General features: G+C 43.9%; 1 protein-coding gene across 3 annotated transcripts in view; it reads right to left on the bottom strand.

Annotated features, from left to right (window-relative positions):
- Positions 1–18,757, bottom strand: part of LOC124596001 (cytochrome P450 9e2-like) — a 308,825-nt gene that overhangs the window by 181,323 nt on the left and 108,745 nt on the right. For all 3 annotated transcript variants that reach the window (XM_047134950.1, XM_047134949.1, XM_047134951.1), the window contains exon 2: positions 3,002–3,453. In XM_047134950.1, coding sequence (XP_046990906.1) covers positions 3,002–3,359 — 358 coding nt within the window. In that variant the 5' untranslated portion in view covers positions 3,360–3,453. The remainder of the gene's footprint in view (positions 1–3,001; positions 3,454–18,757) is intronic.

The following is an 18,757-nucleotide window of genomic DNA, read 5'->3' as shown; positions in this document are numbered from 1 at the left end:
AACTGTTTCTGGTCCGCGAAATGTTAGAATGCAACTCTCGAAATGTGGAGGTTAAAAGAGAGAATACTTGTGTGTAATGCTTAACAAAACAGAACAAGGGGAGGATGTAGCTAGAGAGTGGAAAATGCTTTTTATAAGTAACATCCACAAAAAACGGATAAGAAGTCTTGTTCAAATAACAGTGCAGAGCAATACCTTCAGAGCAAAACGTTTCTCTAGAATCTCTAAGGAAAAGATGAACAGAACATAAGATAACTTTCTCAGAGGATCAGATTTTATGGCTGGTGGATTATGTTTGGATAACAGCCACTGTCTTAAAATAGTAGTAGAAAGAAACAGAGCAAGCAACAGGAAATGCATTTGACTTTTATGGATTTTGATAAAACGCATACGACAGCATCCGTAAGATCTGAGATTTCCTTGCCATAAACAGACAAAGTACGGGATAAATGGATTAACGTAGTTATGAAAATGTAAAAAGAGGTAGAACAAAAGTAAAGATGGGAAACAGATAACGATAAGCTTTAAAACCACCAAACGCCTTAAGGAAGATTGCAGTCTACCCCCATTAGCTTTTAACATATATATAGACCAAGCGGTGGAAGTATGGTACAAAAAACGTTCAGGAATGGGTATCTTAGTTGGACAGGACGGAATGCGTTCACTACTTTTTGTAGATGACCAAATAATTTTCAAGAACAGCAGACAAGATATGGAACACACGCTGCATAAACTGTCGAAGAAATACACAAGATCGGGTTTAAAACTTTGTTTAGAAAAGACAGTGAACATGAGTACTGATAAACAGCGAACGAACGTAGTTCTCGAAGATGAATAAATTTAAAAAATGCGAAAATTTTGAATATTTATATACTTTTATGTGTAATGAGGTTCCTGGGACAAAGATCTGAGATCAAAGTAGCGTTGGGTAAACGAGCGGCGAATCCTTACACGGAGTAATCTGGAACAATAATATTAATAAACAGCCCAAAAATGGATATCCCATAGTATTATTGAGAAAATTTTTAGTTACGGTACAGAAATGTGGCCACTTACGAATGGCCGGACGCGGCATTGGATCGTCGTCCGACCGAATGCGAGTCCAGTGTGCTAACCACTGCGCCACCTCGCTCGGTTTTCGATTGGAGTAAACGGGACTATCGAAAGGAGAAGTCTACTAATCTCTAGTGGGAAAAGTCGAAGAAGAAGAAGAAGAAGAAGAAGAAGAAGAACAACAACAACAACATGAAAGGAGACCATTAGCAGAGAATAGTGAGTCAGAGTTGTAGCCTATCCATCATGTTCTTCAATCTCTGCAATGAGCAAGGGGTAAAGCAATTAAAGTCCAGGGAGTGGAAGTAAAACTTCTGAGGTTGCCGATGACATTGTAATTCTGTCAGATACCGAAAAGGATTTGGAGGAACATTTTAACGGAATACTGCAGGTAGCCTTGCTCGGGACCTTACCGCAGCCACTGGAACAGTTGTCCCCAAACAGACAGTCTACAGACGACTGAACAGACACGGTTTATTCGCCCGGAGACCTGCAAAGTGCATTCCACTGACCCTTGAAAGGGACCTGTATGGAGGTGGTAGTCTGTGGTGGACAACTCCAGCTTCATCTGAACCAGCATTAAAAGTCCCTGTATTAACTGACTAAGTGCAACAGGCGTGGAACTTCATCCCACACCGACATCCGGCACCTTTACAACAGTACCTGCACGTCTACATGATTGTATTCAAAATCCTGGCCTTTACACCAGTTATTAATATACTAGCCTTTCACATTTGCAATGATTTATCTCCCACTTACAGTAACGTGTGATCTTGCAGGCTTGTTGTTGTTGTTGTGGTCTTCAGTCCTGAGACTGGTTTGATGCAGCTCTCCATGCTACTCTATCCTGTGCAAGCTTCTTCATCTCCCAGTACTTACTGCAACCTACATCCTTCTGAATCTGTTTAGTGTATTCATCTCTTGGTCTCCCTCTACGACTTTTACCCTCCACGCTGCCCTCCAGTACTATATTGGTGATCCCTTGATGCCTCAGAACATGCCCTACCAACCGGTCCCTTCTTTTAGTCAAGTTGTTCCACAAATTTCTCTTCTCTCCAATTCTATTCAATACCTCCTCATTAGTTATGTGACCTACCCATATAACCTTCAGCATTCTTCTGTAGCACCACATCTCGAAAGCTTCTATTCTCTTCTTGTCTAAACTATTAATCGTCCATGTTTCACTTCCACACATGGCTACACTCCATACAAATACTTTCAGAAACGACTTCCTGCCACGTAAATCTATACGTGGTGTTACCAAATTACTCTTCTTAAGAAACACTTTCGTTGCCATTGCCAGTCTATATTTTATATCCTCTGTACTTCGAACATCATCAGTTATTTAGCTCCCCAAATAGGAAAACTCCTTTACTGCTTTAAGTGCCTCATTTCCTAATCTAATTCCCTCAGCATCACCCGACTTAATTCGACTACATTCCATTATCCTCGTTTTGCTTTTGTTGATGTTCATCTTATATCCTCCTTTCAATACACTGTCCATTCCGTTCAGCTGCCCTTCCAAGTCCTTTGCTGTCTCTGACAGAATTACAATGTCATCGGCGAACCTCAACGTTTTTATTTCTTCTCCATCGATTTTAATTCGTACTCCGAATTTTTCTTTTTTTTCCTTTACTGCTTGCTCAATATACAGTTTGAATAACATCGGGCAAAGGCTACAACCCTGTCTCACTCCCTTCCCAACCACTGCCTCCCTTTCATGTCCCTCGACTCTTATAACTGTTATCTGGTTTCGGTACAAATTGTAAATAGCCTTTCGCTCTCTGTATTTTACCCCTGTCACCTTCAGAATTTTTAAGAGAGTATTCCAGTCAAATCTTAATCACTTACATATGTTACCTGGACAAATTTCACTGCTTTACATGAAATATTTTTTGGTGTTGTTATTTTTTCCGCCAGTGTATTATTGGAAAGAATGTTGTCTCACCTTGGAGACCGAAGAGGCTTTTCCCAAAAAGCGGATCAGCAGTCTCCGGGATGAGCTCTTGTCGGTCAGTGAAGTGGTCGAACTCTTTGGCGAAGAGCAGTCCAATCAGCTGTGGGTCCCTGGCCAGGAGGACCGGTGTGGTGAAGGTGAAGAGGCCCCCGCAGCGGTGGGGGGCCAGGCTGCGGTAGAAGTGGGCGGTCAGGTCGTGGAAGGGCGTCTGCCTGAGGGCGACGGCGCCCATGTTGCCCACCACGGGCCACGGAGGGATGAAGGGCAGGCGCGCGCGCCGGAAGTGGCCGTACCTCCACACCAGCCAGCAGGCGGCGCACGCACAGAGCAGGGCAGGGGCCAGCCACATCCCTCCACCTCAGCGGGGATGCCCGAGCAGTGTGCCCGCAGCCCTGCCGGATCAAACCGATCGCTGCACGCAGAGTTCCTGGCGTTTACTCGCTCTAAACAACACAGCGAAATAAATCAGATTAATGGCGATAGCATAAAAGAAAGTGGATGTTTACTGTCACAATAACTTTCTTGTGTATTACATGTTCCAGTGATAACCTGCAGGAATCAAATTACACCTAAAAGGAAGTCGACTTTGTACTATAAATAAGCTAGTAGTACCCACACTTTTCCGCTTTGGTACGTAAAACAGCCGCATTTCGTCGTATCCTGAAATCCACTGGTCTCTGATGCATGGACCTGTTTGAGATGGACCCGCATCCACTGTAAGCAGGAATTCCTGTCATGGGTTAAAACCGATCGTCACTGAAAAGGCGTGATACACTTCTCCATCTGGGATCTTTCTGCGACCACATCACGCTGTGTGATTCGTTGCGGACACGTAGGACAGCTGACTTTAATGCGCCAGCAAATCTGGAAACTTCATTTATGGTGCACCCATGGACACCACATAATGGAACTGCTCAAAACACCTGGTTTTTTTTCCAGAAGTATTGTAGGCCAGAATACCTCAAATGCTGAAGTATTTACCTTCTTGATATATCATTAATATAAAACTATTTCCTATAATCATTTTTTATTAATGAAAGGCCAAATATGTAACTTTTTGGAAATCTTTTCGATCAGATCGATACTGTACATATATATTTGTGACATGGAAGATCGATGTATTCAAATATCTCTGAAATGCGGCTTCACGTATCAGTGTTTTGTTTGTGTAGCAATCGGTCATTTATAGTTGTGTGCTCGCGTAGCTGGTTGGACAGTGCAATCTATAATTGTACAGTTGAGATGGAAAGAGATGGATGCAAGCATGTTGAGCTGAACTGAATTTTGATTTTTGTAAACGCTTTCTTCGAATCATGCAAAGTGTTTTGGGTATTGTGAAATGAATGAGTAGACACACGTTAAAAACTGAAGCGAAACCTCAGTTCCTGCTTCATTATTACATTTGATTGTACGTACATTAATGCAACACCCCACCCTCTTGTAGGAAGCGATATCATCGAACTAGACAGCCTATCAAAGAACGAAACCAATGTTAAATAACTTTTATTGTTTTTAACAGCCACTTGCCCATTTTCTCTTATTAAAGCAAATAATCGCATTGTTCACAAATGCTCAACGTTACATATTATTTGTTGGTGCAAAGTAACAGAAGCCAAACAGAGAGAAGAGCCTGTTAAAACCTCCACACACAATACCTCCTTTTTATCATTCAGACATGTCTCCACGTCGAACAATCTTACTTCGCTGGTTCCATATACATTAATTCAAGGAAGTCCGTTTGCGAGAAACCTCTATGAAGGAGGGAGTCAAGGGTGTCCCTTTATTACTCACATTATTTAATATATACTGAGAGGACGTGGCAGAAAAAAGTGGTGCACCATCTTAAGTTTAACAATAAACTTATAAATACGCTCCCGCTCGCAGGTGATCAAATGATCTTAGCGGACTCTGAGGATAAATTACAGAGAGTAATGACAATACCTAAAAGCAAAACTAAGGTAACGGCATTTCATGGTAAGGAGTACTTTATAGCAAAAATAATAAATGATAAGTCGGTAGAACAAATATGTACTTTTAAATGCCTTGGCCTTTCAAATATCACACACAATGATGAAGAATGCAAACTGCAAGAATCCAGCAGTTGGTAGGTACTATAAATCGCTCTCTCCTCCAAACAAATAGAAAAGAGATAGTACTAAAATTTTTTAATGTGAAGGCAGTACGAATTCTAATGTAAGGGTCAAAGACTTGGACTCCAACCACCACTGAAAGGAGCGGGATTGAAGCAGCAGAAGGGAGCCTCCTAAGACCGCTAGCTGGTTACATCATAGATCGGATAAAAAAAGTGAAATCAGAAGTGAACAGGGTGCCAAAAGCATACTTCAGAAAATAGAGGAGTACAGAAGAAATGGTACGAACACCTTCAAAGGACGCCAGAAGAACGAATATCTAAAATAATAAACAAATATACACCTCAAGGGTAAAGGAATGTTTGGCGTTCTAAGAAGTGATGGAAAGACCATTTGCAGCGTACTTGACACTGGACCAGGCGGAGCTGCCTAAACCAAAACTGGATATGAGGACGGTAATTCATCCCCCAGATTTTCGTCAGCGGTGGAGGATCATATGACGATCTGGCACCAGTTCTACACCATTTACAGAGCGTCAATGCACAACCACTACGCTCTTTTAATAGGGTGGTCGATATTTTGTATCGTGACCTTGTATCAAATAGAATTTATATCCACCGACCTTGTGGCTCAAGGCTTCACACGATCCATCGGCGGTCAAACCCATTAATTCTGATCTTGTGGCAAGGGTTAATGTTCCTCTGGAAATTTCATTGTCCAAGAAGGTCAGTCTTACAATGGTACGCCATAAAACAGAGTCAATATGCAGGTTTAATATTATGTTCTGTAACAACGGTGGAATCTACATAACTTTTGACGCATTTGACGGGCAGACAATCTACCGGAAGTTGGTACCCTGTGGTTACCATAAATTCTGTTTGTGTTCAGTCACCTCGCTGCTCTTCGGTGGTTTACTGACGTTACGTCAGTGCAGTGTCTGCATTTTACAGTGTTTGTACGGACACTGCACTAACGTATTTCACGCCAAATCCAAGGCAACTTGGTGAGGAAAATAAAATTCCTACTGACAGCAGGTGTTGTCTCGGTGAACTGCAGCGTCCGAACCTTCCAAATGAAGGCCGAAGTGAGACATGTGCGGGACCACGAGTTGAACATCTGGAAGTTCAGCTTCGCTACGGACCGACTGACGTTAGGTGGGGCGAGGTGGAAACTTCAGTTCCCGCCCAACTGCATGCGTCAGGCAAACCTGTTTCTTTTCACTCAGTTTCCAAAGACCATGTCTTAAAGGAGCAAACTGCTGATGTTGGAAAGATTATCACAATTTAATTTCATGTGGTTTTGGGCTTGCAGCCAGATGATGTCCACACCTTGCCAAGGTGTTTCGGCTGGCAGCCATTCAGCCATCTTCAGGTGAGTTTTCCTGGGGCATGTCGCTAGCTTTACATCAGAAATTGGCACAGTGGCACATCGTGACCACCTCCTGTCTGTTTCAGTACCATCCGTAGGGTATTGCTCGATCTGACGCGCGCTGGGAAAACTTCAGGAATCACATAACACTTTAATTTCGAATAATTCACTCTCATCTGAATCATCAAAATTCTTTTATTTTTACTACCGACGTGATTCGTTATACAGCATCTTCACATCGTTGCTGATACACGGTACATAGACAACATTGAACATACATGCTTAATAGCAGCTGCCAAATACATGTTAAGTAAGAAAGTTCATTGCTGATTAATTACTGTGTATCCATTAACATCTGAAGATGCGCTAGTGCGAAACGCGTCAGGAGCAAAAAGAAAAGAATTTTGGCGCGTAAGATAACAGTAAATTATTTGAGCCAAACATGGTCGCACGCCCATTGAAGGATTTCATGTTCAAGCTAATGAAACACTAATTTAATTGCCTTTTTTGTAATGGAAACTAATTTCGAAGACAGATGGGCCAAGATCGTCGTGTTTCGAACTTGCTTTTCATGCCCGTTGTCTAGGCAGAGCTCGGCTCCCTCCACCTTCTCCAGCTCCCTTCGCATTAAGCCTGTTTCACACGAACGAACCGATCGAAACCGGTAGCTCGTGGTTGGTAAGCGTCTTCTTTCTGCGTGTAGATGAGTCCCCAACCATGTCCCGAGTGGTTCAATGACGCCAACGAGTGTAGAGTTCTGAACTCCTGAAAACGTTGAATACTGCGCATGGGAAAAAACAGGGACGGTCGTGTCGTCTGTTAATACCGGAAGTTAACTAATTCTCACAATATGCACTCAAGTTATAGTACTAGATTTTGTGTTTTCTTAATCTATACTTCATTTTCGGGACACATTGCGTAAGCTACATGAGGATTCGATATTTTTTCTATGAGTATTCCCCCCCCCCCCCCCCCCCCCCAACGATGACCAAATATCTAAGAGTCAAAAAAATGAATATTCTTATATAACTACGTAAATAGATGAAAACCTTTTTTTAATGAACATTGGCTCAAAAGTCAAAAGGTCAGCTTTCCGAAAGAAAAATATAGTTTGGTAAATTATTTGCCATTCACAAAGAATACAACATACAAGGCGCTGTTGTTGTTGTGGTCTTCAGTCCTGACAATGGTTTGATGCAGCTCTCCATGCCACTCTATCCTGTGCAAGCTTCTTCATCTCCCAGTACCTACTGCAACCTACATCCTTCTGAATCTGCTTAGTGTATTCATCTCTTGGTCTCCCTCTACGATTTTTACCCTCCTCGCTGCCCTCCAATGCTAAATTTGTGATCCCTTGATGCCTCAGAACATGCCCTACCAACCGGTCCCTTTTTCTTGTCAAGTTGTGCCACAAACTCCTCTTCTCCCCTATTCCATTCAACACCTCCTCATTAGTTATGTGCTATTTATCGTCCATGTTTCACTTCCATACATGCCTACACTCCATACAAATACTTTCAGAAACGACTTCCTCACACTTAAATCTATACTCGATGTTAACAAATTTCTCTTCTTCAGAAACGCTTTCCGTGCCATCGCCAGTCTAGATTTTATATCCTCTCTACTTCGACCATCATCAGTTATTTTGCTCCCCAAATAGCAAAACTCCTTTACTACTTTAAGTGTCTCATTTCCTAATCTAATTCCCTCAGCATCACCCGACTTAATTCGACTACATTCCATTATTCTCGTTTTGCTTTTGTTGATGTTCATCTTATATCCTCCTTTCAAGATACTGTCCATTCCGTTCAGCTGCCCTTCCAAGTCCTTTGGTGTCTCTGACAGAATTCCAATGTCATCAGCGAACCTCAAAGTTTTTATTTGTTCTCCATCGATTTTAATTCGTACTCCGAATTTTTCTTTTGTTTCCTTTACTGCTTGCTCAATATACAGTTTGAATAACATCGGGCAAAGGCTACAACCCTGTCTCATTCCCTTCCCAACCACTGCCTCCCTTTCATGTCCCTCGACTCTTATAACTGCCATCTGGTTTCGGCACAAATTGTAAATAGCCTTTCGCTCTCTGTATTTTACCCCCGTTACCTTCAGAATTTTTAGGAGAGTATTCCAGTCAAATCTTAATCACTTACATATGTTACCTGGTCGGCTTCTACCAGTTTTTCCATTCGTTTGTAAAGAATTCGCGTTAGTATTTTGCAGCTGTGACTTATTAAACTGATAGTTCCGTAATTTTCACATCTCTCAACACCTGCTTTCTTTGGCATTGGAATTATGATGTTCTTCTTGAAGTCTGAGGGTATTTCGTCTGTCTCATACATCTTGCTCACCAGATGGTAGAGTTTTGTCAGGACTGGCTCTCCCAAAGCTGTCAGTAGTTCTAATGGTATGTTGTCTACTCCCGGGGTCTTGTTTCGACTCAGGTCTTTCAGTGCTCTGTCAAATTCTTCACGCAGTATCGTATCTCCCATTTCATCTTCATCTACATCCTCTTCCATTTCCATAATATTGTCCTCAAGTACATCGTCCTTGTATAGACCCTGTATATACTCCTTCCACCTTTCTGCTTTCCCTTCTTTGCTTAGAACTGGGTTTCCATCTGAGCTCTTGATATTCATACAAGTGGTTCTCTTTTCTCCAAAGGTCTCTTTAATTTTCCTGTAGGCAGTATATATCCTACCCCTAGTGAGATAAGCCTCTACATCCTTACATTTGTCCTCTAGCCATCCCAGCTTAGCAGTTTTGCACTTCCTGTCGATATCATTTTTGAGACGTTTGTATTCCGTTTTGCCTGCTTCATTTACTGCATTTTTATATTTTCTCCTTTCATCAATTAAATTCAATATTTCTTCTGTTACCCAAGGATTTCTACCAGCCCTCGTCTTTTTACCTACTTGATCGTCTGCTGCTTTCACTACTTCATCCCTCAAAGCTACCCATTCTTCTTCTACTGTATTTCTTTCCCCCATTCCTGTCAATTGTTCCCTTATGCTCTACCTGAAACTCTGTACAACCTCTGGTTCTTTCAGTTTATCCACGTCCCATCTCCTTAAATTCCCACCTTTTTGCAGTTTCTTCAGTTTTAATCTACAGTTCATGACCAATAGATTGTGGTCAGAGTCCACATCTGCCCCTGGAAATGTCTTACAATCTAAAACCTGGTTCCTAAATCTCTGTCTTACCATTTATAATCTATCTGATACCTATTTGTGTCTCGAGGTTTCTTCCATGTATACAACCTTCTTTCATGATTCTTGAACCAAGTGTTAGCTATGATTAATTTATGCTCTGTGCAAAATTCTACCAGGCGGCTTCCTCTTTCATTTCTTACCGCCAATCCGTATTCATCTATTATGTTTCCTTGTCTCCCTTTTCCTACTCTCGAACTCCAGTCACCCACGACTATTAAATTTTCGTCTCCCTTCACTACCTGAATAATTTCCTTTATCCCATCATACATTTCATCAATTTCATCATCATCTGCAGAGCTAGTTGGCATATAAACTTGTACTACTGTAGTAGGTGTGGGCTTCGTGTGTATCTTGGCCAAAATAATGCGTTCACTATGGTATTTGTAGTAGCTTACCCGCACTCCTATTTTTTATTCATTATTAAACCTACTCCTGCATTACCCCTATTTGATTTTGTATTTATAATCCTGTATTCACCTGACCAAAATTCTTGTTCCTCTTGCCACGGCCGGCCGCGGTGGTCTCGCGGTTCTAGGCGCGCAGTCCGGAACCGTGCGACTGCTACGGTGGCAGGTTCGAATCCTGCCTCGGGCATGGATGTGTGTAATGTCCTTAGGTTAGTTAGGTTTAAGTAGTTCTAAGTTCCAGGGGACTGATGACCACAGCAGTTGAGTCCCATAGTGCTCCGAGCCATTTTTTGAACCTCCTGCCACCGAACTTCACTAATTCCCACTATATCTAACTTTAACCTATCCATTTCCCTTTTTAAATTTTCTAACCTACCTGCCCGATTAAAGGATCTGACATTCCACGCTCCGATCCGTAGAACGCCAATTTTCTTTCTCCTGATAACGACGTCCTCTTGAGTAGTCCCCGCCCGGAGATCCGAATGGGGGACTATTTTACCTCCGGAATATTTTACCCAAGAGGACGCCGTCATCATTTAATCATACAGTAAAGCTGCATGCCCTCGGGAAAAATTATGGCTGTAGTTCCCCTTGCTTTCAGCCGTTCGCAGTACCAGCACAGCAAGGCCGTTTTGGTTAGTGTTACAAGGCCAGATCAGTCAATCATCCAGACTGTTGCCCTTGCAACTACTGAAAAGTCTGCAGCCCCTCTTCAGGAACCACACGTTTGTCTGGCCTCTCAAAAGATACCCCTCCGTTGTGGTTGCACCTACGGTACGGCTATCTGTATCGCTGAGGCACACAAGCCTCGCCACACGGCGCTATGTCTTGCTTTATAAATATTTTTATGCAATGTGTGTATTTATTTTCTCGAGTAAATAAATGATGCTACTTTGAAATGATTGGACGACACTTTTTCTGTTCCTCCAGTTCTCAGGAGTGTGGAACATTTGCTACACATCTTTGTCAGTATCATTCACTATGAATTTGGCTATGATTACTAGTTCCAAAATGATGTTGCTGTAGACCACCATTTCGAAAGAAAGCCTGTCACCCATGAATTCACTTTTGCAGCAGATAACAATCAGAATACAAACAAGTTTGGCGCGAAGGCATCTGAAACGTAAACGTCCACCTCAACAATGGTGTCTTAGTCCATGAAAAATAGGCTAGGAGCGCTGGAATAGACTAACGTGCCATAGTCGATGGACACAAGAAAATCGCTCGTGTAAAAAGGGCTTATGTAGAGCACGTGGTAAGCACAACACTCGAGCGGCAGTGTGAATTCATTCTTCCGCTTTCCTGTTGTAATCAAAATGAATAACTGCAATATGAGAAGATAGGCAGGGCTTCCCAACCTTCTCAGCTGGCGGACCCCTTCTTCAGTCGAAAATCCATGGCGGACCCCCCGTCAGTCAAGAGCACAGTAACTTTAAATTTCAGAGCGAAACCCATGGGAACTGAAAACTTCTTAATGCACGTGCCATGTTCCCAATTCGTCTAGCATGCAAGAAACAATAACATTAACACACGGCTTTATGAGATTTTCTGCAATGGTATGAGCTTTGCCTGTTTTTGCCACTGGATAACTAAGCAAGAAAGAAGCTTTTAATGAATTTTTATTAATTGTTTTTGCATGAGTTTTCATGCAATGCTGAGAAGCAGCTAGTTCAGCACTCTTCCTTTTGAAAAAATTGATGTCTTTAGCCTGGAAATCCGGGTGAGCACCTTCAAAATGACGGTGCAATTTAACTGGAACCATTGAACTGTTCGGAAGGACTCGCGCACAAATTACACACTGAGCTTTACCCTTCCTTGTCTCCATAAAGCCCATTTCTAAATAGCTTTCGTTGTACTAACGCTTCTTGGTTATTCCACTTCCACAGGATATTGCAACCATTGGAGTGCTTGCAGCGTTTTCACATAATGAATCCGACAAAGCTGGCTCCGCGCATGCGTAAAAGGTGTTCAGCCCATCTAGCGCCGTGAGCCGGGGCACAAACGACCCCCGTATTCTTGCGAAACAGTCGATCAGAGGAGCCGCTTTCTCCGGCACTGAACTGTGTATTCGTTCTCACTTAGGAACCGCAAAGGCTGCTTGGGAATACGACCTGAAGTAAAAAAGAAAAATAGTGATGAATTTGATTTTCACATTTTTATTCAATTATTTTACACGATTTGGTGAAAGGTGGCCGCGGACCACAAGTTGGGAAGCCCTGACTACAAGGAACGAATATCACATCAGTTTGTAGGCACAATTTTTAAATGTGAACCGTGCATTGTTACTCATACACACTGTTCACAATAAAAACATCATTGCTGCATTATCTGTTTCAGTTGCATGTATTTCCATTAACTCATATTTTTGTTACCGAAATCTTGACGGAACTGTGTTATCTTATGCTACCGTCACGCTGCGTAAGTTGCAGCTGCAAACTATTGGTCAGCTGGGTTTTGGTAATGGTCTAATTGGATTAGCAGTCGCATCGTAATTATTACTGGGCGGTTTGTAACCTTTCACCTACCCATATGATTGTTATCTTTTTAAATTACATCTACATCCATACTCTGCAGTCACATTTTTCTCAGTTCCCTGATAAATCTATGAAGCGTGCACTGCAAAAATGGGTTTCGGTAAACCTCCGTATGACGTCTAATTTCTTAGTTGTTCCCGTCGTGCGAGGCGTGTGTGGAAGAAAGTAATACGTCGTGTGGCTCTTCCTGGAACGTACGCTGTCTGCATTGCAACAGTTCTTCGCCGCGATGCAGAACACCCGTCTCGTAGCGTGTGCCACTGGGGTTCGTTGAATTATCTCCGCAACGCTCTCGAGTTGACTGAACGATTATGTGACGAAACGCGCCACTCTTCGTTGAATCTTTTCTCTCTCTCTCTCTCTCTCTCTCTCTCTCTCTCTCTCTCTCTCTCTCTCTCTCTCTTTCCCTCTGTTCTATTTATCCAAACCTGGAAAGGGTTCCAGAGTAATGAGCAACAGTTACGCATCCATTTACAAGTGTTTTTTAAGCCAGTTCTTTCGTGAATGAATTTCATTTGCACGATCCTTCCAATGAACCTCAACCTGGCACCTTCTCTATATGTGGTCATTCCACTTTAGGTCGCTAAGGATGATGACTCCTAAGTATTTTATGATAGTTACTGTTTCTAGTGATTTGTCATCAACAGTGTGACAGCAGTGGATCTTTTCTGTTATTTACGTGCATGACGTTACACATGTATTTACATCCTCGTTGCATTTCGCAACCTTTCTGCAAACAACAGAGTAGAGCATTACGAATACACTTATGGGGTCACCAACCTTTTTCGCTAGATCATTTACAAAGGGTGATCAGAAACTATCTGAAAAGCCTGTCAGGTTGTTTTAGGATAGGCTGTACTGAGAAATAACCGTTACGGAAAAAATGCGATACGTTGCGCCGTTTCCGAATTAATTAGCATTGAAGTTGGCTGGTAAGGACGTTGCCAGCGCAGTTTAAGAGACCAAACGTGTTGTTTGCTTGGTTTCCTAAGAGCTGAACATGGATCGATAGTAAGGATCGAACTCGAGGCAACGGCTGACCAGTCCCGTGTGCTACCATCTACACTAGGCGAACAACACTGACACTAATTGTATTTTGTGGGTCGCTCGAATTTGCGCAAATAACGGCCTCATTGGATAACTTCACTGGTAATTAACTCGAACAACTATTTCTCAGCACAAAGGACGCTGCAAAACCCTTATAAGTCTTCCTGACTATTTCTGACCAACGTGTAGTTCTGTATTTTGTATACAAGAACGGCCGCACAACTCTTGGGGTACTCCTGAAATTATCTTACATCTGCTGATTTTGATGCGTTGATTTCTAGCAACTTTGAACCATATTCGCAGTGTTTTCGTACGAAGGGGAGTTGTATTTCTGACTTTAATGAAGCGCTTTGTCGGTGTGGTGCCACCGCCAGACACCACACTTGCTAGGTGGTAGCCTTTAAATCGGCCGCGGTCCGTTAGTACATGTCGGACCCGCGTGTCGCCACTATCAGTGATTGCAGACCGAGCGCCGCCACACGGCAGGTCTAGAGAGACTTCCTAGCACTCGCCCCAGTTGTAAAACCGACTTTGCTAGCGATGGTTCACTGACGAAATACGCTCTCATTTGCCGAGACGATAGTTAGCATAGCCTTTGTGGTGTCACCGCCAGACACCACACTTGCTAGGTGGTAGTTTTAAATCGGCCGCGGTCCATTAGTACATGTCGGACCCGCGTGTCGCCACTGTGTGATCGCAGACCGAGCGCCACCACAAGGCAGGTCTCGAGATACGGGATAGCACTCGCCCCAGTTGTACGGACGACGTAGCTAGCGACTACACCGACGAAGCCTCGCTCCTTTGCCGAGCAGATAGTTAGAATAGCCTTCAGCTAAGTCAATGACCTAGCAAGGCGCCATTAGTAACATTGCATGTATCTAAAGAGTCTCACTTGTATCGCCACAATCTCCAGATGTACCAAAAGGATGGATTAAAGTTAAGTATTCCAGAAGCTACGTACTTTTCTTTATAGCATTCATTACGTATCCTGTTTCAGACCTCACGCCATCCTGCTTTAGCTTAGCGCGTGCCTTTCGGCTTTCTCTCATTGTGTCTAGGCTGTCTTGTCTAGACACAACAGCCTTCAGCTACGTCATTTGCTACGACCTAGCAAGGCGCCATGTTCAGTTACTATTGATATTGTAAACAATGTACAGACGAGAGCTACGTTCAACATTAATGGATTAAAGTTAAGTATTCCACCAGTTACCTCCTTTTTTCTGAAGTCTAAACTCCTTGTCCTGTTCCAGACCTCACGCCACCCTGCGTGAGCTTAAACGCGTGCCTTTCGGCTTCCTCTAAATTCGTGGGTTGGCTCTCCTGCCAATCCACAACAGTCGGTAATTCGATAACCTTACAAAAGATTTCCAACAGTTACAGTGCTTTTTAATGGCAACGTTTACTTCGTGAACTACACTATTTATTGCAATTATGACAATTGTAATTTCGATTTTCAAGGCATTTTCGAGTTGTTAATGTACTGAAAAATAGCAACTGCATTGCAGAAACTGTAACAGATACTGCAGTCCATGGAGAAAATGTCGTCATTTCAAAAATTCAGCGTAACTGCGAACCCAAGGGGTGTTCAGAATAAATGGCGCGAAAGAACATCGTGGGTGTAACGGAAGTAATCACCAGAGATCTGAGCACAACTATTCCACTATTTTACGAGCCGAAGGACACTCTGTTTCCAGATTCCTGTGTCTGTGACAGGAGCAGTACTCCGCTGTGTACTTTTTGAGATTTTTCTGAGCGGACCGAACACTTGGAAGTGGGACGGCGACATGTCCTGGCTGTAGGACAGATACTCAAGCGGCCCGCACTTGAACTCGGCCGTTACACAGTGTGTGACCCTGGGGAAGTACGGACGCATGTTATCGTGGAGAGAAATCGCTCCCTCTGTGAGCAGCCCAGGCATTTGCCCTTGATGAACTTCCGTAGGCTGCGGAGCGTCTCGCAGTACATGTCGCTGCTAACCGTTTCTCCGTGCTCGAGGAATCCGGTGAGCGTCGCACCCTGGACTTCGAACAAGACGGTGCGCGTCAGCTTGCCCGCTGAGGCCGCAGCTTTGCATGTTTTGAGGGAGGGGACGACGCACGGTTCGAGTGTCACTACGTTATCCCAAAGCGGAGTATGCATATTTCAGCTGGTTTTGCTGTTATGACGTTTCGTGCCTTTTCTTCTCAACAATTCCACAGTACGGTTTATTTCTTTCACCTCAATGCAGGTTCTCTGGTGACAGGGAAAATTTGATGACAGCAGCAGTAGGAACAACAGCTGTGGCTAAATAACGTTGCAGTTTCCAGCGAATCGGCTACAGACCGTTGCTGTAGTATTTCGTCTTACGTGTAGACCTTTGAACCTGTACATTAACTTAGCCGCGGAAGAGGTATCATAGCAGAAAAGTGCGAGGGCAAATGGAGAATAGTACATGTAGAATTATTGGAGTATGTTTTGTGTGGTTGGTACATTATCTCACGAACGACTTCAAATTAACCCAATAAGTGGTCACTTAGCATGTAGGTTCTTGTAGAAGGCAAGCACCTTGAACGAGATTAACTATTTAGACCACTCTTCAGTGCCCACAGGGGTAATTCTGAAATACTGGAGAAAAGCTGACAATGATCGAAGCCACAACAAGTAGTTTTTTAAGATAGAAAGTCAAGCCATGTGTTCTTATTCCCCAGACGTGCAAGAAGCAACACTGTGGCAAATGTCCGCGAAACGAGGAACAATGCAGTCATGCACAGATACAGACGGACCTACTTCGAACAGTTTTGTGAAACACTGCATCAGTGAACAGCAGAAACCGTGCTTTCGTCTGGGACTCCTTTTTGCTGTTATTAGATGCGTATTTCTTAGCAGGGAGAGCTTCAAACCTGGTCCTGCCGTCCCGATGTTGATTTCCGTTCTTTTCCTAATTTTCGTCAGGCAAAGTCACTGGGGCAAACAGGTGGAAGTCGGGAGGCGCGAGATCAGGGCTGCAGGGTGGATGAGAAGAGAAGGCCAGCTATGTTTCGTGAGCTCCTCTCGGGTGGGCAGACTTGCGTGAGGCCTAGAGTTGTCACGGAGAAGGAGGCGTCCGTTTGCATTTTTGGGGCCAGGAACACGCTGAAGCCATCTCTTCAATTTCCTGAGAGTACCACAATACACTCCCGAGCTAGTCGCTCAACCACTAAGGAGGACATTAAACGGAATAGACTAAGCCCTTTAGAGACCCAGAGGACCGTCGCTGTGACGTCACCGGCTGAGGTGCGGCTCTCAACTTCTTCTTCTTCGGAGGAGGAGAGGTGGTGCGGCGTCACTCCATGGAGTGCTGTTTTGTTTCCGGTTCGAAGTGACGAACTCATGTCTCACCGCCTGTGACGATGTTCAACAAAAAATTGTAACGATCAGCTTCGTAACGTGCAAGCAGTTCCGCACAGACGGTCCTTCGCTGGTCTTCACGGTCTTCTGCCAGGCGGTGAGGAAGCCAGCGAGCAGACACCTTTGAGTACCTGGACTGGCGGACGAGCGTATCAGCGCTAGCAACACAGGCGTCCAGTTGAGCAGCGAGGTATCTGAGAGATCCATCTGCCACCTCGAATGAGCGTGTCCGCACGTTCCAGCATTGCAGGAGTGGCAGCTGTGTGCGGCTGGCCAGCACGCGGGAGATGGGACAGATTTGCGCGACCCAGTTGTACTGATGAGAGACGCCTCCCCCAACCGCTCACCGTGCTTCTGTTCACTGCCATCTCTCCGTACAACTTCTGCAAGCGCCAATCAATAACTGCGGTGCTCTGGTTTTCCGCCAAAAGAAACTCAGTGACAGCCCTTTGCTTGGAGCGCGCGTCCGTTACGTAAGTCATTTTGAATCCTACGTACAGCGCCGCCAGCTGTCGGAACTTTATGAAATCATAGGGCCTGAAGTGGGTACACTCCACGATGTCCCACGACAAATTCCGCATTTTCCAACCGAAATTGGCCGAGAAGAGAAAAGATGTTTTGCATTATTTATCGAACAGCCCTCGTATAATTTTAACTCATAGTGGCGGGGAGAACGATTTAGGGCGCTAAATGGAGACCTCCAGTGGTTTGACCACTTTTATCCACGGTGGCAGTCCAGCTCGAGGAAACAAAGGGCCAACATGGCGAGTTTAGCGTCCTGGAGGTTGTCTCTGAAGCTTCCAGGAGGGGGTTGGGGATACAAGCTGGAGAGAACCATACAGCATAGTTTTTCTGGCAGTACACCTTTTTTAATTCCAGATGTGCAGAACAGACAGGAATGAAAGTCCGAGAAAGGATCCGGGAGCTTACAGACGTTCCCATCCAGAGAGACAGAGGGAGAACGAACCTATAGATCTGCGAAAGGTGTTCCGTGTCACTTATACGTTGTCCGCCGTCCGCGGTCTTCCAACTACAGACCGTGCGAGCACAGTAAACAGCTGGAGCAAAATCAAATCGACCACCACCAAATGCACTTCGACCATGCAGAACATGAATGATTTTAGCAGTATCAACGCTCATCTTATGGTCTGTTTCGACATCCAATACTGTCCTGTAGGCGGTACGGCACACGGCTTGCTGTACAGCGTGCAGGCATCTTGACGAGTGTAGTAAGACTGTGTGACCGGCTGCTGTTATACAGCAACGCGCAGATAGCACTCCACAACGGCCTGATAAGATACGAAAGTGCGCGCCAGCGGAAGACGCCGTGTTTTGGTACAAGAAATAACACATTTCATTTGTTTATTATAGACCAACAATAAAAGAAACACATTGCATATGCCATTGGATAGAGGAAGGTTCCAAATTTTGGCACAGAACATAAAAGTTTGAACCTCCCTCCATCAGTGACATGCTCAATGCATTTCTGCCTTTCATAATTTGTAATAAAGGACTGAAATCTGATCTTTTTTTTCTTTTTGACTCTTGCTTAATGGAAGCAAGAGTCCAAAATGTCAAAATCAGCGTCAGGACTCTAGGTACGCCTCCGTTAGTTGCACACTGGCTTGCAAACCTCGCATTCCCCGAGTATTCACCTCGCCAGTTTTCTATTAGAACCCAAAAATAAAGAACTGCATTTATAGCGTAATATCGAAAAAATTTCATT

The sequence above is a fragment of the Schistocerca americana genome, chromosome 2 (assembly GCF_021461395.2).
Source record: "Schistocerca americana isolate TAMUIC-IGC-003095 chromosome 2, iqSchAmer2.1, whole genome shotgun sequence".
In the NCBI taxonomy this organism is placed as follows: domain Eukaryota; kingdom Metazoa; phylum Arthropoda; class Insecta; order Orthoptera; family Acrididae; genus Schistocerca; species Schistocerca americana.
The sequence above is the reverse complement of the archived record's forward strand: the minus strand, read 5'-3'. Positions and strand labels throughout refer to the sequence as shown.